The sequence below is a fragment of the Dermacentor silvarum genome, chromosome 6, assembly GCF_013339745.2.
Source record: "Dermacentor silvarum isolate Dsil-2018 chromosome 6, BIME_Dsil_1.4, whole genome shotgun sequence".
Lineage (NCBI taxonomy): Eukaryota > Metazoa > Arthropoda > Arachnida > Ixodida > Ixodidae > Dermacentor > Dermacentor silvarum.
In genome coordinates this window covers 128,340,308-128,367,238 of record NC_051159.1, presented here as the reverse complement: position 1 = coordinate 128,367,238, position 26,931 = coordinate 128,340,308, and the positions used below count along the sequence as shown (strand labels likewise).

Below are 26,931 nucleotides of genomic sequence, written 5' to 3'. Positions count from 1 at the left end.
GAATTACTTATTAAGTGGGTACATATTAACAAGGCTTTACTGTATACTGTTGCTTAACAATGCCCCTAAAAGTATTGCTGTCTCCATAAATTTGTACAGGAGGAAGAGCCAACAGCCTTGCGATTTGGTTGATGTATGGTGGATGATACAGCATCCAGGCAGTATCTCAGTAGAGAGGAACAAGTCCTTTGAAAGACACCCAAATGACAACACACAAAATAATGAGCAATCATATTTAAGTGATCTCTGATTGGTAGCTCAGCTGTCATGTGCAACATTGTAGAGATTTTTAAACTGAACATTTATGAAAGATGTAATTTCTTTTTTAGCAACCAAAACTACACCACAGATGAGCAAGGCAATAGTTGCAAAGTATAGCCATGAATGCAAAATATACACAGTGAGCATCCAAGCTGTAGAGCTGATTATATAAGCTAATAAATACAAACAATAATGGCACACATAGGCTACAAGATTTCTTCATGAACAAAACCTATCAGCACACATTTTGCACATGCTTACTAGACACACACACATACACACCAGGACAAACACCTGCAAAACAACACTGATCACATCGACAATATTTAGCGTGAAATAGCCCTGCAGCTGCACTAACATATGACAACAGCAGCTGTGCTCCAAGAAATGCGAGTGGCACCAGAAAAACAAGTTAACACACACCTAGATTTGGCATTGAATTACATGAGGCACTTGCAAAAAGCTATGCTTCTTTCTTCAAACATGTTCGTGCCATAATAGAAAGAAAACATCAAATAAAGCCCATAAACCTATCCTAACCAAGTTAACCTAGCCCAATTACCCAACCTAATCAAGTTGACACAAGTGAATAGATGCGACAATCCATCTCCTGCTTTATCAGCATTCAATAAAGGGTGTGCCACAAGTAATTAACTGCAAAAAACGATTGAGTAAGCAACAAGTTTACACTGAATTTACAACGAATGTTTTGTTTACATCGAAAGGGTCGCTGAAAAAAAAAAAAGACAGCAAGAGTTTTGCTTTCTTTGCACGAGACAATGACTTACCATGTCTGTTCCCAAGTCAATGCACAGGATGGTCACTGTTCCCAAAGGCAAGGGCACATCAGCCAAGATGAACAACAGGAAAGGACTGATTTCAGGAATATTACTGGTCAGGGTGTATGCAATGGACTTCTTCAGGTTGTCGAAGATCAGACGACCTGCAGGCAAGAGAAATAGAAATGAAGAGACAAAGGTGAAACCCCAGTCCCAAAATTGGAAGTTTGCGAACACTACAAAAAAAAAAAAAAAAAAAGCAGTGCCATGCAAAACGCACCCTAAATAAATTAAGAAAACGAAGAACACCAACTGCAAGTTAGGTGGCGTCAGAACATAAAAGTTACGGAATTTCAGATAGCCGCTAAAACAGAATGAAGCTTCTCATCAAAGTGGCAGGAGCTACCTACCTTCTTCGACACCAGTGACAATGGAGGCAAAGTTGTCGTCCAAAAGGATCATGTCCGCTGCCTGCTTACTGACGTCACTCCCAGCAATACCCATGGCAACACCTGAAAAAGTCAAATGTACAACTTAAATGTACGGCCTGGCATTACACAGTATTTTTGTAAGAAGGCAGGATGGGGGGGAAGTGAAAGGAAGGGACCAGCAATGACCTTCAAACATGTAAAAAGGCTACAAAACAATAAACCATGCAAGTGGAAATGCAAGAACAGAAGCCTGATCAAATGTTTGAACAGAAATTTGGCATATGACCGATAAAAGTGGAATTGATTTAACGTTTTTAAAAGCTTTTTGCACGCAAACAAACAAGGACGAAGAAAAGGAGCAACACAAGACCGAGTACTTTCTAACAACTGCTTTATTTTTGAAGAACCATTTGCTTAAGAACCCACAGATCTGTGTGATCTACTCAACAGAACACATCAATAGCGTATATAACAACCCTTTGTGATAAAAATGCCATGGATCAGCATGACCCGGTCAACATAAAATCAGCAATGCGCATATAACAAGCACTTAAGATGAAAATATGTTAAAGATGTGACGACAGGAGCCAAATTTCTTTATCTAGCAATGAAACAGAAGGATGACTGATGCATTTTTCTACTAGTTTTGCAATCCAGTAATGCTTCCATAATTTCTCTCGCGGTTTGATTTCGATGCCTAAACAATATGCCGGTGCTTCTAAGACAAGGTGAGCATGCATTTTCTTGACAATGCATGGCCAAATGCGACCTTTCAGACTGCACAAGTGTTCCCTTAGTCTTGTGTTGATGCATCCCACAGTCTGCCCTACGTACACCTGACCACATGTCAAAAGCGCTTGTCCTTGTGTTACTCCTTTTATTCGTCCTTGTTTGTTTGCGTGCAATAATTTTTTCAAAATGAATCTGTTCCAACTAGGCCGACTCACGGTTATGATTTAACGACCCATAACTTCTGTGCACAATATTTTACTTAGAGCAAGCTTTTACAAAGATGTCAAGAGATCATAGAATTTCCCTACTTTTATGCTCCTATGAACTTTATACATCAGTGTAAGCCCTTGGATATGCACTGTTACATGGCTATATTGAAGTACAGATGAATGAGAAACTTAAAAGCAAGTAGGTTAATGATGTTGGTTCTTGCTTCAAGATGGACCAATCCTCTACTATATTGCACGAGCCAGGTGATATTTATGCACACTGATATGGCACCACTGTAGGTGCACTTCGTGTTGACAACACAAAATAATTGAAAGATTTACTATAACAAGTCCTGCTTGATAACACAGCTCTAACCCGCACCAGTTGCTCATACACACATTTTTGTTCTCACCACTTAGACTATTATCATCTATGACATTGCCCTGCATTAGTAGTTACTCAAGCATTAAATTACTAGAGTACTGCTGAGTGTTCTAGTACTAGGCTTAATGTACTCTAGCCCATCTAGTTACACAAGCATATCAGACCACCGGTTATCAGTTTTACTGATACCATGTGTCCTAGTGAACCCACTTCCACTTAATTTTGTCCAGAATGCCAACTAGTACTTGTTCTCCAATCCATGCGGCTCTCTGCTACGTTGCAATCCTATGCCTTACACTGTCCTTTCATTCATAAAACTTCGTGCTGTGTGGCGCACTGCACATTGTCAAGTGTAATGGCAATACAATGACTTGCCAATGTCGGCCTTCTTGAGGGCAGGCGAGTCGTTCACGCCATCCCCAGTCACGGCCACAATGGCTCCCAGGCGTTGGCAGCCCTCCACAATGATGAGCTTCTGCTGGGGCGAGGTTCGGGCAAAGACAATTTCAGTGTGGTAGCGTAGAATGTCGTCCAACTGTTCAGGGCTGATGTCTCTCAGTTCCGAGCCGTGGATTACAGCCGCCTTGGCGTCCCGTGGGTTTACTTCCTCCACGGGCACATTCAGTCGCTGTGCAATGTCCTCCACGGTTTCGTTACCCTCGGAAATGATTCCAACAGCCTTGGCGATGGCTTTGGCAGTGATCGGGTGGTCACCAGTCACCATGATAACCTGTTTTCCACATGCAGAGAAGGGGCGAGGGAGTGGTTCAGTAACGAAAAGTTGATTTTGTGGCACATCTAACTGGTTCTTCATGAACCCTCCTGCAATGCTTGAAAGGTTGTCTAACAGTGATGGCTCTCTCATTTTGGCTCCATAGTCTCATAGCAGTACATATAATTAACCTGACAGTAAGAACGCTCCTATAGCATTAACAAAGCCATAATAATGCTGCTAAAGCCTTTGTGTAATACAGCTTCATTGTCACATTGCACGACCATTAAAGTGCTCCGAGAGCATTCCTGGAATGACCATTCAAATGTGCTATTAGGATGCAGTAAAACACCGATATTGCAACTAGCAAGGTGAAGCAAAATTAATTCAATAAGCATAGATGCTAAATGAACCAAATGGACTGCCAAGCACTACACAGACTGGTCAGTACATATAGATTTCTGTGACAGCTGTAATTGGATAGCTATCACTAAACCATGTCTGAGCTAAATACAATGGAATGTTTAATAGCATGATCAAGACAAGCTGGAAGAAACAGTCATTTGCATGGGTGCACATAATGCAAGGCAGTTGTAACAAATGTATTTTGCTGCATGGTACTCAAGGGCTGCACGAACAGTGCTAATTTGGTTAATTTTACTTCAATACAATTGTATTACACTCCATCCTTGCCCTAAGTAACAAAAAAGGTCAGCTGGTCAAAAATTTACAGTTAGCATTGAAGAAGAGGACGAAAGCAATCACTATTCGCTTCTTAATGTGTACTGTCATACAGAACCTGATAATCTTACTTTAAACAGCATTTTTTTTTGTTTAACCCTGAGCAGAGAAGACACCAATGTTTACCATCTCAATTTGTTCCACCACTACCACTATATATAAACTATATTGAGGAACTGTTTTCAGTTAACTGCTTATTTGACTGAAATATACTTTTCTAAAGTGAGCAAGCATGTTTGGCCATACCTTGATGCCGGCACTCCGGCATTTGGCAACAGCATCAGGCACAGCAGCACGTGGTGGGTCAATCATGGAGATGAGACCAAGAAAACGAAGTCCAGTGAGTGGGAAGTTCTGTTCATCAGCATCGAAGGGATATCCTGGTGGGTACTTGTCTGTTGGCAGCTTGAAGTCACAGAAGCCTGGACAAAGAGGAAAACGCAAAATGCAACTGTTGTAATCTTGAATGGGTGCTAGGATTCAAGTCATTTCTTCACAAGCTGTCTAGAAACTCCCGCACCCCACTAGCATAAATAAATACAACTACACCCTTTAATATTGCAAGCCTTGTTTCCAGATTTCACCTGCAGTGTAAAGATGGTCACACTTTTGTGCATTACCGAAATAGAAAGCCCACTTACAAAAAGGCTTTCTTTTGAAGGTGAAGAGAAAAGGAATGTTGTGAGCTGTGTCACATATGTCTAAACACTACGGCAACTATATGAGTCGCAGTTCCAATCGAAATGCCTACTAGTACTGGTAAAGGTTTAAGTAAAGCTCTTATAACTCCTCCAAGAGGAAAAACTTTTGGTTAAGTGTACCAGTAACCTTCCAGGAAGAAAATGAAGAATGCAAGTGAAGTTTGACACTATTTTTATTGAGCAAAGAGCTTGCTGTTGCAATATGGTGCAAGAAATAAAAATTCTAGATTAGCAAATGTAATTTTTCAGCCCGATTCAACAAACTGTGTACCTATGCCGCTAGTAGGAGGTCTTGCACGGACAACTCACCAATGACACGCTCTCCAAGGCCTCCCAGTTCCAAGTAGGCGTTGTTGAAGGCCTCCTTCATCTCATCATCGAGTACTTTCTCCTTTCCGCCGATGAAGATGGTGGAGCAACGGTCGAGAATGCGCTCAGGGGCACCCTTCATTAACAGGATGTAGCTTGGGTCATCAGGTTCTTCAGTCTCGTGCACAGTTACCTGCGCGATAATGGAATGACCAATACTCTGAGTACAGACTATCCAATTAAGAAGAGCACCACAAAAATCCAGCTGTTTTGAGCAAGAAATCTTCAGATTGGAAGCTTACTGAATTTGTCTTTTGGCTCTTGCCACCATTCTTTCACACAATCAATCTTAAACATTTGTGCATGCAAAGTGTAAGTAAACAACTCTGGGAGAATTCAACAATGAATGAAGATTTCACAAATTAAGACTTGCATGCCAATGTTAAAGCAAGGCTTCGAGAGACACGAAAGCGGATGGTTTCAAGCTAACTGTCTCCAAAATGGAGTCCCATAAGAGGCATTTTCATATGCTTTGGCTGCTGGAATGCAGCTACAGTGGATAGGAATCGGGAGGCAAACCTGCAAGACATTTTGTTCAAAAAAATGTAATTGGTTGGCCACCTTCAACGATACATTTGCTTTCACGATTGGCTGGCATATATTTTTACAAACTGCTCAAATCCTCTACAACCTCATGCCTGGCATCAACGGGCAGCAAGTGTAGGAAAAGACAAATGTGAGCAATAGTAAGTGACAGCCTAAGAATACAGTACAGTATCAAATACATTGCTGTCCAACTGATATTGATGAACAACTCAAATAGAATTTTTGTAGATATGCCATTCAGTCACATTTGCTCATTTTGGTGACATCACAGGGAAGGCGTACTTCTTTCGATATCAATGTCACTTACGAACTACGTTTCGGAGTGTGTACAGGTGCAGCTTGGTTTTGTGGGCGAAGCTTATACTGAATCCTTGGTTTATTGTCACCAATTAAAAATGGGTAAGCAATCACAAAAGGGCAGTACGTAAAATAGGATGTAGAATGAACACACTGATCCAACAGTGACTGCGAACTACTAGGCGCATTGCACTGACTGCAATGTATGCACAAAGAACAGAACAAATGCGGAACACAAGAGGGAGGAAAAAAAAGTATCACATTTGAGAACGGTAGCTGTAATTCACACAGGAGGCTAAAATCTGTTACGCAATGCTAATGACATAGAGGCAAAAGGAGAGCGAGTGATACATACGTGGTACTTGTTGGTGGAATTGAAGGGGATCTCGCAGACCTTGGGGTTGCGCTGTCTGTAGGCAGCCACGTTGCCTACGGCAAGCTCCATGCACTTGAGAATGGCAGTCTCCGAAGCATCACCTGTGCACTCTCTCTTAAGGATGGGGACATTCTCCTGGCCCGCCTTGAACTCTGCCCTGCTGCAGAGGCAGCAGTTGCGGGCAAGAGCCTTCCATTCAGCAGAAGACCGGTCGTACTGGACTCCTGCACCCAGCATACAATGGAAAAGGGGTTAGGAGAAAACGGCACCCGAGATACCAAATTATGAGTTTTAAACGTCTCAAAGCAACATGCGGGCTACGTGGGGGACTACGGTTTAAATTCAACCGCCTATAGTTATTTAACAACGCTAGTAATTACTCACTACTACTACTACTACTGTGTTATGTGGGGAAAGTGCACACCAGATGCGAGAGTTGTGTGGGGAAGACAAATCTCAAGGCACACAAGTGTCATGCCGGGAAAACGGAGGCCAAGGGATGCGAGAAAGTTGAGCATCCCCACTAACGCACAAAATCTAGGAACTGTAAAGCAGCAGGAAAGATAGAAAATAAAGAGAGAAAGCACACACAGGCCGTAACTAACATTACTTTGTTTACACGAGTGCGTGGTGTGTGCACATGTGCACGTGCGTGTGTGTGGTATTATGGTGTGTTATTATTGTGAAGTTATTAGTGCCTGCGCATAAACCCTTTTTTCTTCTCGTCATGTTTTTCATGCTGCTTTACCATTCCTAAATGTCAAAACCAACTAGCCAAAGCTTCCATCCTGCTAAACTTAGAAATCTAACTACACGAGCAATTTCAAATTCCACAGTCGCTGCAGCTAGAAATCGACATCATGACCTCATGCACAGCAGCATTAACCTCCACCTTCTTGTGAACCTCAGAGTTGTTTGGATTAACAAATATAGACAGAACGAAGCGTTGCATACTACCAGCAGATGACATTCCCACATTTTGAAACATGATCCTAAGACATAATAAAAGTGGATAAATCAGGTCTAGATAGCACGCAGACATTTTTGACGGTGCTGCACTATTTATAATCTCATTTGGCAGGCAACAAGAAATGTCTCCTTGCAGTGAAGAAAAAAATAAGGCTATGCATGTACATAAACACACCGGATTGATCTTCTGTAGTGTCAGCTTCAATGATCTGGTTGTCGAACCACATGTGGGCAACAGTCATTCGGTTCTGGGTCAGGGTGCCAGTCTTGTCAGAGCAGATAGTCGAGGTTGACCCAAGGGTCTCTACAGCTTCCAAGTTCTTCACGAGGCAGTTCTTGGCGGCCATTCGCTTGGCAGTAAGGGTGAGACACACCTGCATGATGTGGTGTTAGCAGTTTGACCAGTGCAACAATTTCTGTATGTTTCAAGGCTCTGCCTCCCAGATACAGGACCCTTAGATATTTAAACAAGCAAAACACTCCTCTAGAGTAAAAAGAAGAAATGTTATGGAATAACTGTACAATAATGAAGCTTTGAAATGTAATCTGTACAGTCGAACCTTGATATAACAAACCCGGTTGTGATGAATTATCATATAACAAAGCAAACAAAATGTTTCTCGCCAATATCAGCACATAACAAATGCATGCTTATAATGAATATAGGTTATAATTGAGGTACTTTCATATTGGATGTGGCTCCGTTATAACGAGGCTTGACTGTAGCTAAATGAATGGCAGTGGGTAACATTTTGCCATGTACACTGTGCATTAATGTTGGTCGTGAGTCAAACAAGTGAACGTGGACTGGTTATCAATTAATGAAAGTAAAATGCTGGCCAAGACTGTGGAAACAGACTGCAGCTATGTAATATGACTTGTACATGGTAAAGCCAGAAATTGGCAAATGAAAGCCAGAAGAACTTATACGCACGGTGACAGTGGCCAGGAGACCTTCGGGCACGTTGGCCACAATGATACCAATGAGGAAGATGACGGCATCTAGCCAGTGGTAGCCCAAGATGAAGGCAATCACGAAAAAGGTTACTCCCAGGAACACAGCCACTCCGGTGATGAGGTGGATGAAGTGGGCAATCTCCCTGGCAATGGGCGTCTCGCCCATCTCAAGGCCAGAGGCCAGGTTCGCAATGCGGCCCATAACAGTCCGGTCACCAGTGTTGATAACCACGCCCATACCCGTACCTGCACAAGAAATAAGTGATTAGGAAATTGCAATAATAAGCGATGAGGTTTTATGCCCACAGTCTGGAGATGAAGAGTGCCGTAGTGGGGGGGGGGGCTCAAAATCAATTTTGATCACCGCAGGTTCTCTAATGTGCATTTAAATCCAAGTACTAAAACATTTGCGCACTCACTACTTTTGAGAAGTGGCTACTGTGATTGATAATTAAACCCACAACCACCTGATCAACAGCAGGACACCACAGAAATTCAACTATCATAGTTGGTCACCTGCTAAAGCAGCAGCATTGCCACTTCGCAGTAATTTTCAAACTTTCACATTAAGATGAGCTACAATAACTGGCCATCATTGCTAATTTGAAGGGCGATAGTTTGTGGAGAAGCTACAGCAGAAATGTGAGAATTGCAATGTGCTGACATCACACTGCTTGTTGAAGTTCTTTTCACTTAACTAGGATGCCTTTCATAAGCAATGTCCTTCACTTCTAGAGCCTTGCTCTACTAGGCTAATAAAAATTGCGCAGGGAGACACCGAGTGCACCCTGTGCGAAAGAACAGTTTTACTCAGAAGCAAAATTTTAGGCAACCCCCCCAGTTATCTACCTTATTCACAACAATAAGCAACATTGGCATTGTAGGATAAGACTTGCTCAATGCCAAACTTATTGCTGCAGTGCAAGGGCAGTGTTGTGTTAACACAAAAGCACGAAGATGTTCATATAACTGTACGACGTAATACTTCGGCGGAAACCTGCTAGGAAAGGTGGTGGTCCCGGGTTCGAGTCCCGGAACAGGACGAATTTTTTTTTCAACCGCGAGGCTTTTCTTTCGAGGAAGCCATATGGGTTTCCTTTGTAGCAATTGCTACATTTGGGTGGATGTCTCATTTTCCCTGTAATTCATATAACGGTAGCTTATCAACTATGTACTCGAAACTGTTAGAGGTTGGCAATAATATTCACAGTGCCAATCTTTACCTAATATACACTCACTATGACAACAAACAGACACTTTTCAGACAGAAGGACAACACGAAACCACTAAGCTAAAGTCAAATAGCAAAACCTAAAATAACAGAGTGCTGCCACATGCATGAAGCAGAAGGGAAAAAGACTATAGGTAATTCATGTGAAGCCAAGCCACTTGACCATAACCAAGGCCCTAAAAACATTTTAATTAGGTCACTCAAAGTCATAAAGCAAGTAGCCAAGCTCCTTGCACACTAACCTTCAACACAGTTGGTGGAGAAGAATGCCAAATTCCTCGTTTCCAGTGGATTTTCGTTCGTAAGCTCTGGCGAGCGCGTCTGGGGCTCAGACTCTCCGGTCAAGGACGAATTGTCCACTTTGAAGCCTTGTCCTTGAATGACCCGCAAGTCAGCAGGAATGCGGTCGCCACCTTTTACTTCACATACATCTCCAACCACAACCTCCTCAGCAGGGAGGTGCAACTTCTGTCCATCACGGATAACAATGGCATACTAGAGAGGAAATTGGGAAAACACATGATACTATGTTAGTTTTGCAGAAGAACCAAGAGCTTGATGAGTTGGTACGTTCTGGGAGCCTAGTAGCAGCACATGACAGACGGAAGGTGGAAGCCCATGCCTTGTTTTCCACTCTCCTTCAGCCCTTGTGTGCAGCTGCTACTAGGTTCCCAACGTGTTAGGTTTCACCAATAGGTGATGCCATCTTGGAAGCAAGTAAAACATCTTTCAATGTGTTGGTGGCCCCAGTAGCGCACCCAGGATCTCTGCCAGGGGGGGGTTGACAGTTTGCCAATACCATCTAAACAGCACTAATTTCGATTTCTGCACGGGAAATTGTCAAAAAAATTCGCTTTTTGCGAGTGTGCAGACGATTGCGCGTCTTACATCTTAGTTGCAGTACTAAAATGCGTAAGGATAGAAAAGGGGTTAAACAAAAGGGGGGGTTAAGTCGGCCTCAGGGGGGGGTTCCAACCCCCGAATCCCCCCCCCCCCCGTCGGTGGGCCACTGGGTGGCCCCCATACAATGCTAAGCGCATCTCACGCTAGTGCTTTCCTTGCAGACAGCTTATGACATAACGCAGAATGACTGAAGAGTGGGCATTCATAGCTATGCCTGACAAAGGGAGAGGCGAAGAAAATCGACAGGACATGTGCTGTTCTATTTTGTGCGAGTTACGTCGCTCTGCACAGGCACAGCTATGACATAACGCATAAGCGAACATAGATACTGAGCTTTTGCACCAACCACTCACACCAGAAATTTGAAGAGTACAAACAAGGTGGGCGAGCGCATTATATGCGAATTTCACCTAAAGATGCAGCTTTTCAGCACAGTGCTTTGAAAGAGCAGCAGTGAGAGCAACAATAAACACATGTAGCAGTGTTATATGGAGCTTTGCCTTGCACCATCACTTGTGTGGGATGACATACAACCGCATAGATACGTGTTCTGCAGGGCAACAAATTCGTGATCAAGTGCCGATCTGCGTGCTATTAACTTGCAAATTGACTATGCGTAAATAACAGGATTTAAGTACTTTTCACAGCACAACATGTCTGTGTAACTTATTATGCTGAAAAAAAAAAAAGAGTAAGAAGAATGCTCTACTGCATGATATAGTTCTGCAGGCACAATTGTATCTTGCCAACATCCTGCAAATGTCTTGCCAGACTGTGCGCTGTGAAGAAGGTGTGACTGGACTTTGGCTTGTTTTATACCTGGTTGCAATCTTTTGTGTAAAACACCCCCTGCTCCAGTACACATGAAGTTGTGCAACAAGTTCTAAACAATGCAATTCTCTGTACCCTATATGCAAAGAACAATTGAACAGCACCTACCTGTGGGACCATATTCTTGAATGACTCCATAATTTTTGAACTCCTGGCTTCTTGATAGTAGGAGAAACAACCTGTCACAATAACTACAATGGCCAATACTGCCCCCAGGTACAACTGAAAAGAAAAAGAAACCATATCTGAATATGTTATGTTCACGATACCAAGAACACAAAGCCAAGCTTTTAAATGGTAGTAATCAAAAGGAGTCGTTCTTGTGCTCAAAGCACATACAGGCAGCATCTGATATGATCATGTCTATTCTACTGTAAAAACTTCACATGTGGATTTAGGCTTACATAGGTGCCAAAAGGACAGCGATGCAGTTAACCTCCGTATTGTGATGGGGCATGGGAACATTGCTATTAATTCCTACATGGAGCAAAGTAAATGTAACCAAACTGAACAATTTGGTGCAAAGCCTGTTCATTAAATAAATGCTACAATAATTAATGACAATGTAACCTGGCTTATAACCTTATGTCTTATATTTATTTAATCTGACGTGATGCTGCTACACTGACACTAGCAGGCCTAACAGGCTAAACAAGTCCTGATATGTCACTACACAAGCTGAGCTGATGTACTAATGCAATTATGATGTCAAGATATGTATGCGAATGCCCCCTAGGTTAGGTAGGTTGTCAGGCCTGCCACACCTTTGGCAACTAAAGGATAAAAAATGCAGCATCTGCAAGCTTTGAGGTCCACAGACTCAATTTTATTAGGTGGTATACCCGACACCAATAAAAAATTATTTAATTGGTAAGCAGGACCAGCCTATGACGATGATGCCAGTGAGAACTCAAATTTATGGAGGGGCGAGAAAGTAGATTTGAGCCAACTATCAAAGCAGCTCTGCAGTGCTCGAAGTTTGGCCTAACGTGGCAACATGGTAGCATAGTAGGATAGTTAATGTGCCTGTACATTTAAGTGGCTTCAAACTGTAGTTTTGCTACTAAAAACATCAATAAGTGTTTAATAAAATTTCGACGGAATCCTTTCACAAATTCAATTCAATGGTACCAGAAGTTAGCTTCACCTTACAGCACGCATGCTGTCGGTAAAACTGAAGTCCGTTTAACGTAGGCGTGGCTTCACTTTCGTACACACACACACATGCACTTCATGAAACCAAATACAGTAACATTTTATTGCTGGCTTGATAAACTATGCTGTGGGGGCGCTCGACTCTCTCGCACCCCTTGAGGTTGTTATCTCCGCATGGCTCTCGTGTCTCCTGAAATCCGGCTTCCCCGCGTAGCAACGTGCGGCGTCGGTAGTTACGAGATTGCGCGTGACTATTTCCAGTGACTACGCGTGACCCGCTGCTAACGCCACCTGACGGCGGGGATACTCGGGCGCACAAGGAAACAGCCTACTCTTCGGCTACGGGAACTCGGCGTGCGCTCGGCAGGGCGCTCCGCACAATCGTCCCGCGGACGCCTTCTCGTTCGCGAGACTTCACCCGCACCTTCTTAAAAAAAAAAAAATTGATTCTGGGGTCTAACGCACGGAAACCACGATCTGACTCCGGAATAATTTGGACCACCTGGGGTCCTTAAAGGGGCCCTGAACCACCCCTCGGGCTTGGTGAATGAACATAGTCCGCGGGTAGCATACGCTGTTGTGAACATCTCAGCCAAGTTCTGCTGTCGTATGCGGTCCGTGGAGCTCGCAAGCGGAGCGCGAAGTCGCCTTATTCTGAAACGCTCTCGTTTCAAAAACCCCATGATCCTCGCTCTTTTCTGTGTGCTTTATTACGTAATAAAGCACACTCCAATACGCGGCTGCTATTGGTCGCTTCGGTCGGCTACACCGCCGCGAGGTGCCGCCACGAGTCCAGCGGCAAAGCTCACTGCGGCTCTCTGAGGACAGCCGCGTTTGGCTTACGTTTAGCGCGGCGTAGGCACCAAATCGGAAATTTGAACCGCGCGCCACGGTGACGTCTCGGATGTCACGGTGACGTCTCCGCCATAGCCTTTGCAGTGCAAGGCTTTGGAGGAGGAGGCGGAGCACAACGGAGGCCGTGTTTAATTGCCGATAACTCCGCTTCAGCTGAACGCATTAAGTACTTTTTGCGGCAAAGTGATTCTGAAATAGCCTACTTTCACACTTCAAATGTCTTTCTCCATTTCGATAAAAAGTGATTCAGGGCCCCTTTAACGTGCACCTAAATCTAAGTACACGGGTGTTTTCTGCATTACGCCCTCATCGAAATGCGGTCACTCTGGCTGGGATTCGATCCCGCGACCTGTGTGCTTAGCAGCACAACATAAAAGCCACTGAGCAACCACGGCGGGTCGCGAGCATTGGTGTCCTAGCAGAGGCGAAAATATTCGCCCGCTATCCTGTCGCGGCGAGTCGAACTTCCTCGATTCGTCGGTGGCCATCGGCACGTTTTCCATTAGTTGTAATTCGGCTAGCTGGCATTGGTGTATAAAAGACGCGATAAGTGCCATTTTGTTTGTTTCCGTTACTGTGCTGTCTTTCCTTAGTCCCAAAGGCACGCTTAGACACCACAACGCACGCATCGTTTGAAATAATTTGATAAAGCTTACAACCTCTGTCATAAAAAAAGGGCTCATCGGAAAGCCTTATAACCCGGTATAGTTGATGACTAAATACTCACATTATCATCGGGCGGTTCCTCGAACGTGCCTGCCTGGATGGAATACGCAATGAAGCAGAGTGCCGCGCCGATCCACAGTAGTAAGGAGAAACCTCCAAAGAGGTTCTTACAGAATTTGACCCATTCTGGCGTTTTCTTAGGGGGCGTTAAAGAGTTTGGGCCGTCCCTTTCAAGAATTTCCCTAGCTTGTTGTGATGTGAGGCCCTGTGGGAGTAAAGACACAAACATTAAACAATGCATCAAAGAACGTTGTACATAATCATGTAAACAGCCTTGCTGCAAGCATCTAACAATAAAAAACATTGAGGATGCACTTGCACACAAACTCCTCACGAAGAAAATAGCCCTTCATCTGTGGATAAAAAAATCTAAGAACGCAGCTTGGCCGTGTCGGGCCATAGGCGTCGGTTTGCATCGTTGAGAAATTTAGCTCAAGAAAAAAAGGTAGAAAAACTGCCTTTGTATCCGACTTTATCTTATTTGTTCGAAAACTTGACAGGAACTCTATGGCTGTTAAGGGTCTATACCATGCCTCAACAAGACGCGTCAAGGTAGGAGACTTGAAGCGCTACGAACGTCGACACATTCGCCAGTTTCTCTAACTCAGCCACGGCAGCATCCTTGCTTGTAATGGGAGGCTGTCTCACTTTTAGTGGCTTCGCTACGTCAACGAAAATGTAGGTATATTTAATGTTTACAGTTCCATTATAACATCAAAGCGAAAATACACCTTAAAAACTAGCCAAAGGTGTTAATCTCCTTACATCCCTATGTGCTGCGTACAAAGTTAATAAATCCGTATCTTTTACCTTTCCTTGCGGCAATGATAAGTGATAAGGAAGCTTCATCGGTTCATGAAGAACTATTCGGAAAATATGCGGAATTACTGGAATGCATGCAGAAACTAAGAATACAGCAAGCTGCTCTTATATCAAAATTGCATTTGCACTTGCGGCGACAATAACTTCACATCAGTGAATATTCAAGCTTCTCCTGGAGCGAAAAAAAAAATACTCACTGTGGCTGGATTTGTGCCAAGTCGTGCATAAAGTTCTTCGATGGGGATTTTGTGCTCATCCTGAAAATTAACAGGAGATAGCGTTAAAAAGACATCATCAAGTCAGAAAGCAATATAATCACACTTTCAGTACCTACTATATTCACTCGAACGAAATGGTAAAGCGAACGTCATCACGGCAGTGCTACATGGTGAGCGAACGACGCGACCAACATCGTGCCTTCGACAACAACGGCTAACCTTCACTGCATAGCAAGCAGTGCAGTGAAACATGGCATAGTCAAAAACCAACCCGATTTAATCAGAATAGCATGCTATGCACATTTGCCACACAGTCACCCGCGTACTGCAATCTTATCGTATCTTAGCTTTTCATATCGTATTCTTCCGATCCATCGATCGGTCTGCAAAGCTTCCTTCAAGCCGCCTTTTTTCTCTCTCGTTTTTTTTTTTTTTTTTTTTTCTAATCGTCCAACCTCTGGCCTCATAAACGGCAAGCCCCAGTGTGTGTAAACATTTAACTCGCTCCTTTTGCTTTTGACCATCGTAAGCGGCGCGAAAGCCGTTTCTCAAGAGGGTATCCTAAGCGAACTCATCGCCAACTACGGCCTATAACGAGTCTTTCCACACGACATGTCGTGACCGCCGAAAGCGGCGACTGCGCATTCCTCAGCCGTCCCCCGTTGACGACTACAACGCAGACGAACGCGGTCGCTTAAGTGATGTCCCGGATGGCACCCTCATTTCCGCTGCACCACAGCGGGCTTGCTTTACTGGCGGAGGCCGTCGCAAGGCCCGGTCGACGCGGGACAGTGTTTCACATTGATGACGTCCTGGGTACGCCAAGATGCAAAGGAGTGACTCACCATATTGACTTCCTGCTTGAGGTCATCCAAGTCCTGTTCCTTCTTTGTTGCCTTCCGCCGAGCCCTAGGCCGCCCGTCTGGTGTCCGGCCGTCATCTGGAACCCTCGGGTTAACTGCAACCCGGTAGCTGTCGCTTCGTCCATACTGCACAGAGAAGGAGGAGGGACACAAGCTTCAGGGAAACGGCTCTGAACGACGTGGTTGCGACGATCAGAAGACGCGAGCGAACAGGCATGCGCTTTTTTTTTTCTTTAAGGCAAGCGCGACAAAAACACGTAAATGATTAAAAAAAATCTATTGATCATATCGTCTTTTGCAGGACGCACGGTGATGATAATGATGATATAATAATATAGGGGGCTGGCGAACGTCACGGGACAATGAACCTTGCAAAAGTCATGCATCCCGGAATTCAACTGCATTTCCCAGAGGAAGTCTACGGAATCTGAATGCAACAAAATACCATAAAAAACGCAACACCATTTCCATAACTATTTTGTAAGGGAAAGAGCAACATTAACTTAGACTGGTAGAATATTGTTACGAAGTTTGCCCTGTGACATATAGCCCGTGACAACCCAAGAGCTCAATATTAACTCAGTCCACAAAACAGCGCTACACCTGCTCTCTGAGCACCTAAACACAGCTCTCCAAGACGCCGATATTGAAAGAATTAAGCTCGCCTCCGCCCTGAAGTCACGGAAACAGAACGAACGTAATTGGCTGGCGCGTCTATACAAATTCTCTGAGTTGTACAGCGGTGTATATTTGCACACGACATTCTTAGGTTGACGCTGACTATAATTAGCCGACGAGCACGCACGCCGCCAAAAGAAACGACATTCACCCTGTCAACAAACAGCTCGGAAGAGTCATTCAAGAGGCCCGGCCGCTTGCGCGAGCCCGGTGTTCAGGTTTGAATACACGAGAGGGGGCTTGCGCAAATGAATGTTTGCGCACGAAGTCAAAGTCAGGCCCGCGGGCGAAACAGCAGCAGCGCCGAACCAAACTGCGAGAGAGTTCGACGATTACGTAAGGCTACGGGCGAGGCAACACCGGACCCAGCTTCCACTGTGGATGACACTTGAAAGAGATAGCTCTATCTGAGTGCGCCTCGCACTTAAAAGACTTGACGTCAACCCTATCTAAGTGTGCGTCTGCCTATATATTGTATGGAACAGCCAGCCAAGACCCGCGGCCTTTTAAGCGCCTCGGTCTTCTCTTCAGGCCAAAAGAAATGCAAAATGTTGCGAAAACGTGAAGAGGGAGTCAAATGCGCCTGTAATGCAGCAGCAACCGGTACGCTTGGTTCAGACTGGCCAGAAGCTTGAGAAGCATTAAAGAACAGTAATTTATAACCACGCGAACAACGGTGCAAAATGGTCATTTGCAATGGCGTAGCCAGGATTTTTTTTTTTTTTTTTTCTAGATGGGGGAGGTTGGGGCGACACGTGGCCGGCGTGCCCTTGCATGAATTCTAACGCTTCGTGCAGATATTCTGATCACAGCTTTCCAACACATGGGCTCTACAGCTTATGCTGATGTGGTATGTCAACAAGTAAAACCCAATGCCAAACACGTTGAGTTACGTGTTCGCATAGTGGATCATTCACAAACTAGAAGCTCAGAACAATAAATACAATATACTTCGAAATCCCGCGCATTTCCGACTAGCACGCGCATGCGCGAGCCTATATATAATAGCGCAGCCGAAGCGCATCACCAATGAGAGAGAGATACACCCTTCGTCACAGCTGCCGTTGCGTACAGCATTTGCGACCAAACCGACAATGTCGCTAATACTTTTGTTGCCGCTGGTGACGAAATCCACGTCCATCATTATACCTCTGCCAATGGGCTGTTCAAAACGGGAGCGGTTACACCACCCCGTCTACATGCAATGCACGCACGCGGCGGCAGCAGTAGCAGCGGCGGCACCCGGCCGGCGCTGTACCGCCACACTGTGGCGGCGGTCGTGAACTCGCACGCACACAGCGGTACACGGTACAGGTAGACGACAATACAGTGGTTAGGTCATCCCTGTACCGACAGCCGTCTGCACCCCTCGCTCCCGCTAGTCGCGCAGTGAGCTACACTAGCGCCATGACCCTCCCCCACCCTCATCAACCCTGCACCCCCCCCCCCCCCCTTTTTTCTTCACCTCTACCACTTGGCGCCCGTGGTCCTCGCCCGCGGTCTCCGACGTCTGAGTTTGGCTGGCGCGAAAAGAGGCGAGACGGCGGCTGTGTGGAGGGAGAACGCAGATGAGGAGGAGAGGGGTGGGGGGCAGCCAGCCCCACTGCGCGATCAATAAGCAGCCGCGGCGCCGGCCTCGCACGGCAGTACTGAGGGACGAAGAGGCTTGGGTACGGGGGCGGGCGAGGGACCCCGGGGTTCTGGGCCGCACCGCCGCCCCCGGTCGCCAGCGCCGCTGCTGCGCTGCCGGTCCCGAACGACGGGACACGTCTCCCTCCTTCCCACCTCTCTCACCACTTGGTCTGTGCAGCACTGTTCGCATCACCGCACCCGCGACAGACGAAGTCATTTTTTTTTTGTTATTTTATTCCCCTAACAGATTAACACAATTAGCGCCAGCTTGCCCGCTATACGCGAACTTAATTTCACCTAGCATCACCCGTCGCGACGTCCGAGCGTGATCTGTATTGTTTCATTGTTGTTTTTCGTTCTCTTTTCCGTGCCCTCGGTTCCCAGGGGGTAAAGCACCGCCCATAACAGCCGGCTCGGGGCCGAAACTAGGTCACGCTAAAAAAGACCCACCTCGCGCTGCGGCGGCATTGCTTGATCGAGCGCGCGAATTTGCCATATAGCATTTCGTGCCAGAATTCGTATGGTTTCCCGCAAACGCCGATGTTGAGACGGCGAATAAAAAATGACCCCGTGGAAAAGCAACTCAACGTGTAACACGGTCGAAGACCCCCGGCATATCACGGTTATCGAATGCGTCACACCCGAATCAAGCAGTTTAAAGCCAGGAATTTCGCAAGCAGGAAAGCCAGGAATTTCGCAGGCGAACCTAGCCACGATAAGCCTGAAAATTTGGTGCGGCTTGTCTTCGCGAAAAGGCCATGCAATTTTAGGTATTTCCTGCCTCAATATCACGCACTGAGCAACAGTTAAATGTACAGGAAAACAAGCAAGATTGAGCAGCGATCTTGACATCGTGAAAGCAGTGGACCACGAGCACCCGAACCAGGGCGAGAAAGCTTTCCGACGAAAACCGGTTCAAAGAAATTAGCAGCAAGGGCGGCGAAATAAAAGTCTACGCAGCAGAACTCGATGATCCCACGACGCAGCGAAACTCGAGCAGTGCAAAAGCATCTCGACGGCTGATCAAGATAACGGACACCGCGAAACTAAAAATGCAGCTCGGTAAGCTTGTATTCGGTGAGCGGCTGCTTTATTCATTGTTATTTATTTCAGGAGTACTGCCGACCTCTCCTATAGGGCTTTAGGCAGGAGTGGGTCATAACACAAACAGATGTGAAAGTACAAAGAGAAACAATTCCGTTTAAGGATTGCACCGACGAGGAGCACAAAACGCATATCCTATTTTCATCAGCGTCGTCCCAGATGGAAGCAGAGTGAGAAGCGAGCATATCAGAAAAAGAAACGCAACCCCGCTAAACATGGCGGCTCAAGATACGCACGCAAACCTCCGCCATATTTATCAGCAGCACGTATCACACGGTCGGTCGTGCGACCAAAACGGGGGCAGATTTCTTGTGTGCTCAAGAAAAGAAGGCGTGTCCGCGGTGGCGAAGCAACCGACGGTAGTGCGCCGCTAATGATAAATAGGTGGAGGTTAAAAATATTGTTGGGTTAGTTTAGGGGGGGGGGGGGGGTGAAAACGGCGAAATTTAAGTCGCCATTATCGAGCATCATCCTGATCTACAGGTCAATAGAGGACATTGAGATTAAAATGTCGCGAACGCTAATCAGAAAACCGGCTACTGCATATCAACTGCGCGGCGGACCGCGCGGAAATAATTAAGCGAACGTGTGCCGTCGCCTTCACTAAACAACATCTGCGGTTGATAAAAAAACGCACGCAGAGATAAGAGCATTCTTCGGTATGTCAGGGCACGTGCCAAGAAATCTCTCTGCAATATAAAGACGTTACAGCCGAGTTCACGAGAGACCATCCTATCGTTTCCTTTTCTTTCCCCCAGACAAGCGACACTAGCGTCGTATCTGGTCTTTGCTAATACGGTGCGCGTTCCTACAGTGTCCACACTACCGCGGCTTCTCTGCCGTCAAGCCAGCGAAACTCTTCCGCGAACACCGCAACAAACACTCGCCAAACGGCGGCACAGAGTATACAAACGGTGCGTATATACCTTGTCGTCGGCCATGCTTCTTCCCGTGTCACGTTCCTATAAAACCAGCGCAACGGAGTCTTCTTTTCCCCTCGAGTCCCGAATAAACACCAACCGCCGCGGAAGGAAACCACGCGCACAACACACGCACGGTGTCCAAAGGGACGAAGACACAAAACTTCCCGAGCTTCCGCGACGATGAGTGAGTGATGATGGCGGCCGCGAGGTCGCGACCGTTCTAAGCGCCGACGAAGACGGCGACCCGCTCTTTGAAGCGCCCGAGAGGCCGCCGGTGTCCCCCCTCCAGACTACGTACGGCGGCGGGCAGATGGGAAGGAGGAGAAGATATTGCGCTCCCCCCACCTCTTATCGACAGACGGGGCACAAGACGACGTCGGCAGGACTCGGCTGTACGTCTCGACTCCCATCTCCGTTATCAGCCTCGCCCACCCTCAAATCCCTCCTCGCCTCCGATTACACAGCCGCCACGGCTTTCCTTCCTCCCCTAGCTCCCTCCCTCTACTTCCACCCAGCCCCCTTTCATCTCTTCGTCGAAACGCATCGAGTGGAAGAAAATACGTCACACCGAGAATGGAGACATCGTTAGCGCAAACCTCTCAAGAGGGACAGCAGCGCAACACTCCCAATCTAATCGGCCTCAGAACAGGAGGCATTGCACAGGTTGCGCAGGTATAGGCGAAGGGAATTAGGGAGGGCAAACCGGTGCGGGGAGTGAAGTGCTACCCGACCGATGCTGACAGCGCGCGCGCGCGCGCGGAGGGGGGTGGCTGCAAAGCTTCCTCGCAAGAACTCAAGAGCGATAAAAATCAGAGGACACCTAAGCACTTATTAGGAGTTAAACAAAAATTATCTCGCAACTCGGAGGTACGAGAGAAACTCCGAACAACGCGAGCGCGAATTGAAACAGACGAGCTCATTCAGCGACTGCAATAAACGCACGTTGTGTGCCCACACACTGCCTGCGTGTTATTCCCTATACACGCACTATCTACGAGGACGATCCACTGTGGCCGCAAGCGTTCGACAACCTAAGCTTGTGTACTGACGCCACTCAACTTAACCAGAACATGCCCGACTCTGCTATAAAGAGATTTGTTCAATCGCTACGCAGGAACTATAGCCCAAAAAGATGTTACCGCACAGACAGCGGTCGTGCGATGTATAATAGGTATATGGACTCGAAGATCCATGTCGCGCCAGAGAAACAGGGGCCGCCATAAGTCATCCTTTCCTGAATGAAAGATTTTAACTCATTCACACGGCAGAAGAAACTATAGCCCAATAACGTATATCGCAGGTCATATAAGGAACGCCGAGCGACGCAACAGCGTCGCGGCGTTCCGCGGGGTCGCCATGCAAAGCAGAGCGGCACGCATCGCGGACGTCGTCACTGTCCTCGCACCTCCTTATCAGCTGCTATACAGTGTATAGTGGGCGCCGATAAGCAACGACGCATCTCCGGTCGACGTCGCGTCTCCCATGCATGAATCCGCGGAACGACGTCTTCGTGCGCCTCGCTGGCGTCGCATAAGCTCGCACGCCTGCGCGGCGTTGCCGCAAAGGTATTTCACGCCTCTGATAACGGACACGCCTGACGTATGCTCCTCCTCGACCTCCACAATACGCTTGTCTCTTCGGGGAGAGGGTAAGAAACTGTACTTACGAAGCTATACCGTTAATTTATCTTTCAGAAACTGGGGCGGAATGAACTAAGCAGTACAACTGAGAAGGACTTCTGAAGCAACTGAGGTTCTACGTCTCACATAAGTGAGAAGGCGAATAATTTTATGGGGTTTCGCACCACAAGACTGCGCCCAGTTGAGTATATTGTCGTCTTTCGGCAAGTGTTATCGAGGTAAACTCAAACAAAAGTATCACTGTAAAACGCGGAAGAAAAGGCACGCACGTTAAGGGTTAGCCCAACCAGAATCTGCAGTTTAAGCCGGACCCGAGTTCAGACGTTACTCCGCGTCACACGAGCCCAATCGTGTGCACGCAAAGATCGCAATCACAACGGGCACAGCCACCGGTTGAGCGTGCGCTCGTGAGTGCAGCTCTGAATTCCCAACCTAAAGCCAGTCACAGAACGAGCAGTGAGACGACTACATGCTCCTCTTACTGTGCGCACACAGACAAGGAGAATACGAGCACATGACTGCGCTATTGATGTTACTCCCTGGTTTGCGGGGAGGTAGGGCTACGTCAAGCTGCTGGTATACGCAGCTTTCTTTCCGGCTCCCGCTGCCACGCAAATGTACTCGGGTAGTGAATACTGTACTGTGCACGTATCAAATTTGTCACTAAAAACATAAATAAATGAAGTACAATATGCGCGTCTATGTGGATCGAGCGACGGAAAGTCAAAGTTGTCGAAAAGTTCGGCGATGCAAAATGGTTTTCTTTTTTTGCAAATAAAATTCGGTAATCAGTCGCCACTTTAGGATGGTGTGTACTGGAACCGGTTGGCACATAATTATGCGGGAATAAACAGCAACAGAAACAAGACACAGCAAGGACGGCGCCTAATTTTTTTTTCCTTTTTTTTTTTTTTTTTTTTTTTTTGCTGTGCCATGTTTTTGCTGCCGTCTATGTGGACGCAGTCGCCCCTTCAACGTACACACATTCCGAGACGGGTCGGCTACAGAGCTTGTCTGAACAGTTTGCCGCCGCACGCTCCACCAGAAACCTCATTCGACAGAAATGATGCTATGCCACACACCGCACGCGGGGCGGAGTACGCGGGCCGCCCGGAAAGCAATGAATATCGATGGCCTGCCTTGCCTGGCGGTGGAGCCAACGGCACACGCAGAAAAAAGAAAACGCACCGCGCACGGTCGCCCGACAAATGAGCCGCGCGAACCAAGCGGAATTTTGCGGGAAGGCATACGACGCGCACGGCCTGCCGAGCGCGCCATTTGCGTTGCTGCTGCCGCCTTCGACATACATTGTTTCTCTGGTAATGCAAATTCCGCGCACTGGGCTACGAAGGCTACAGCCGCGCGGCCCGTCCAATGAGCGACGGACGACAACGTCCGAGGCACACCGCGCCACTCGGCTATAAATAGCGGAGTTGGAGGGGTGCTTTGAAACTTTGTGTGGCCTTGAAATGGACTTCTTTCGAAGGCGTACAACGCGAGAAGACGAGAAGAAAGGGAGACGAACAAACCAGAAGAAACCCTCACAAACTACACTGCGGTTTAAAGCGCAACGTACAGTGTCCAGCAAGTGTGTGCACATATCTCGCACTCCACCTTCGTAATCATTCCGCACAAAGATTAGCTGAAGTTTGGGTAGTATCCATTTTAAACGTGACTTTTCACACCGTGAGAGTCCGGCGCTATATATATATAGAAACTAGTTCTGGGGGTCGTTGTTACTATATACCAAGCCCGAGAGCTTTATAAGCTTACACAATTGCACGCATTGGGAAGTATGCGTCATCACTAGCTGAAGCGAGAGCGCCGATCGCAGCAGACCTTATGCTGCATGCAACTATAGGAAACGCCAGAGCGGGCATAGGTCTCCTGTCTCTAATGGCGGGTTGTGCCAAATGAGCGCGCCGATCGGCTGGCCGACGCCGAGCCGCTGCGAATTTAATCATCGGAGAGTGCCGCGCTGCTGTCGGAGTCTCTGCACTACACAGCACTACCCTGGGCTCCGGTGTGTGAATGCATGCGCTACGGATGCTATTGCCTGGGGATTTGCCTTTTCTTTTTTCTTTTCTTTTTTTCTCGTGCTGACTATTCTGTTACGCGCTGTAAAAAAGAACGTACGCTGGGGCAAGGCCGGGGAGATCAGAGGGAGGGGGGGGGGGGCACGCTTATTCGATCAGTCGGTCGAATGAGGAATCTAATCAGGCTGAGTAAGGTTGGCTACCTCTCCTGTTTGCCTTGTCGCAGTTACGCCACACACAGTGCCTTGTGTGCGCACGTGCTTCCGTTATTTCTGACGTGAACGTGTATTCCATATACGCCAAAGAAACCATATGATGTGTATATATAAACTAGTTGTATAATGCGCATATTGGCGACGAAGGCTCCCTGCAAACAAGAGTGCGAGCGGCCGGCTCTTTCGATTTCACACAGATTACCGCCACCGGAAATACTCGCTGTCCCGCTAGATGCAGAAAAGACAGAGTCGTTGCCTAGCGACTGCCACAACTTCCGCATAGCGTCAATTTACTCTCTCAATGAGATTTTTTTTTTTTAACACTCCAAAGCTAAAAGAGCTAACGTGGGAGTCAGGCCGTAGGGTCAAAGAATTCAACCTCGCCGCGTGAACTGTCCTAGCGCTATACAGTGAAGCACAGCGCGGACAGGAGGTTGCGCTTCGCACTTAAGCTCAACAACGCCCACGCCCACCTGTACTCCACGCACCAGAGAGGCGATGACAAACCCCCTGGGGTTTGACCACGCCGCGACGACGGGCCAGTACATTCTGTGCGGAGAAAGCACATTGCAAAATACACAGAGTGCAGACAGCCCTATAGCGAACTCGGCAAGGATATAGCGCCGGGACCCCTAGCTTGCCGATCAGCTTTGAAACTTCAGCGTTGCTCTCAGACGTGGAAAAGAGGCACGACGGGGGGGGGGGGGGGGGGGGGGGTTGCTTCGGAGAATCGCGTCTTGCGATAGCCGAGGCCACGCGGCGGGAGCGCTGACGGCAGACGCGCGAGCGCTCCGTGGGCGAAGCAAGGTGGAAGCCAGCAACGGAAGGACTCGGCTCGGCTGAGCTCATGCCACGCTTCCTGCGCTGGCAACAGGCGCACGTGGTGCGAATGAAACAACAGTGACAAAGTGCAACTTCCTTCGCGATTACATTCCGCCGAACGAAACGGCTGAGGAGAAGCAGTGTTCTCGAGTACCTATGTGTAATAATAGACGCGGTGTAAACGACTTACAAACAACCGGGGAATAAATAAGAGGGGTATGCACGGTTGGGGGCCGTCTCTGCGTCACGTGGATTCATTGTCACGTCGTACTGTGAGGGTGAAGAAATAGTAATCGTCAAAGGCGCGAGTTATGGGGTCTTTCTCTTTAATGGCAGAGCTCGAAACCCGGTGAAAAACGGTTACCGCCGAAAATCTAAATGTACGCGTGGTAATATATACTGCATCGATATATCAGTACAGAGTGGTTCTTGTATATTCCGCCTCCGTCACGACGCTACCCGTAATTAAACCCGCGACCTGGCGGTTCGGCACAGTGCGGGGTACTGCAGTGTTATTCCGTGGCTGATCAGAATGCATGCGGCCGCGGCCTCAGTTGAATGCGGTTAGCTCAATAATCACAACCGTCGCTGCCGAACGAACAGCTTGACGCTATACTGCTGACATTCCTCGAAAGTGGAGGGAACAAGGACAAAGTCGGCTCGCAGGAGTTTCCCTTTCGCCCGTTCTGCTCCGACGAGGCACACTCGTGACGTGGCGTCGCAGCCAATGGGAATTTACCTGCCGTTTCGCAGCTACAGATGACGGACGCCGGCTCTTTCACTCGATGAGCCATTTGCCACTTTCGCATCAAAAATAACGCTCAGTGACACCGGCGAGCAGGGTAGCGGCCGTGCAGTACATCTTCGACCACAGACGGGGTAGCCGGAAAGAAGCACAGGCGCGTGCCTCTACTGAAATACGGCCAGAAAGCTCCAGCTCGCCGGCGACGTCTCCTCTACGCCCACGTCCCTTCTTCAAGGCTCGGAAAAGCAATGGCGCGATGTCTGCGCGAGCGTTTGGAATTGGATGATTTCGCTGATCAATGCACGTACAGCACGTTCGCGTTTCCCAAACACCCGATCACGCGCAGATCGCGTGCGTAAATCCTCGATACCTACCGCGCGCGATCGTGCATCGCGTCGCGGGCGAAGGACGCTTACGTGCTTTCACATATAGCATACTGACGTTAGGCACAGCTGTATAGCATGGCCGCAGCAACGGAGGATTTTCCGCGCGGCTCGAAAGAATTCCACCCATTTGCGGCCGGTTGCTCATCTGCAACAGCAGCACTCGGGGCCGCACGCATACCTGCACGCACGAAGGACGCTTGCGCAAAACAGGCCTCCAGTGAAGGAAAAAATAGAAAATAAAAAGAAAGCAGCAACAGCAGATGCAGATTAGATGTGCGAGTCAGGCGAAGGACGCGCCGGGCCGGGATTTACAGGTCGCGTATAAACGAGAGAAATCAAGTCGATAGGTGTCAAGCGCCTGTATGCAACCATATATATTGGCATTATAGAGTATATCTAACCAGCGGCGAGCAATGCAACACAACACGCTAACCCCTTTTAATACAGCCAGCCTTATGCGCGGTAAGAATACGGTATACAAACGACATGTTAAGGGGCGCGGCGCGAGTTACGGAAGAGATGCCGCCATGTGCAGTGCAGTTCATTATGAGGAGGAACCAAGCTTTGCGCATGGGGATAGTTGAGGGCTAATCTGCAAGCTGAAAACTTCACTTACAGATGTCGCGGCATTCGCGTGACATCGGGACACTTAACAACCCGTTGCAAAGGGTGGATATCACA

At 47.4% G+C, this 26,931-nt stretch overlaps 1 protein-coding gene across 5 annotated transcripts in view; it reads right to left on the bottom strand.

The window, feature by feature from the left end:
- LOC119455962 (sodium/potassium-transporting ATPase subunit alpha) overlaps positions 1-26,931 on the bottom strand; it is a 129,410-nt gene that overhangs the window by 16,569 nt on the left and 85,910 nt on the right. For 4 of the 5 annotated variants that reach the window (XM_037717515.2, XM_037717514.2, XM_037717519.2 and 1 more), the window contains exons 2-14: positions 16,052-16,195; positions 15,186-15,245; positions 14,168-14,371; positions 11,539-11,652; positions 9,939-10,191; positions 8,443-8,711; positions 7,684-7,882; positions 6,519-6,763; positions 5,261-5,453; positions 4,497-4,672; positions 3,173-3,527; positions 1,451-1,552; positions 1,050-1,204 (exon numbers count right to left, since the gene is read on the bottom strand). In XM_037717515.2, coding sequence (XP_037573443.2) covers positions 1,050-1,204; positions 1,451-1,552; positions 3,173-3,527; positions 4,497-4,672; positions 5,261-5,453; positions 6,519-6,763; positions 7,684-7,882; positions 8,443-8,711; positions 9,939-10,191; positions 11,539-11,652; positions 14,168-14,371; positions 15,186-15,245; positions 16,052-16,195 — 2,469 coding nt within the window. Of the gene's footprint in view, positions 1-1,049; positions 1,205-1,450; positions 1,553-3,172; positions 3,528-4,496; positions 4,673-5,260; positions 5,454-6,518; positions 6,764-7,683; positions 7,883-8,442; positions 8,712-9,938; positions 10,192-11,538; positions 11,653-14,167; positions 14,372-15,185; positions 15,246-16,051; positions 16,196-20,409; positions 20,649-26,931 lie in introns of those variants that run through there. The other variant, XM_037717516.2, reaches the window with a different exon arrangement.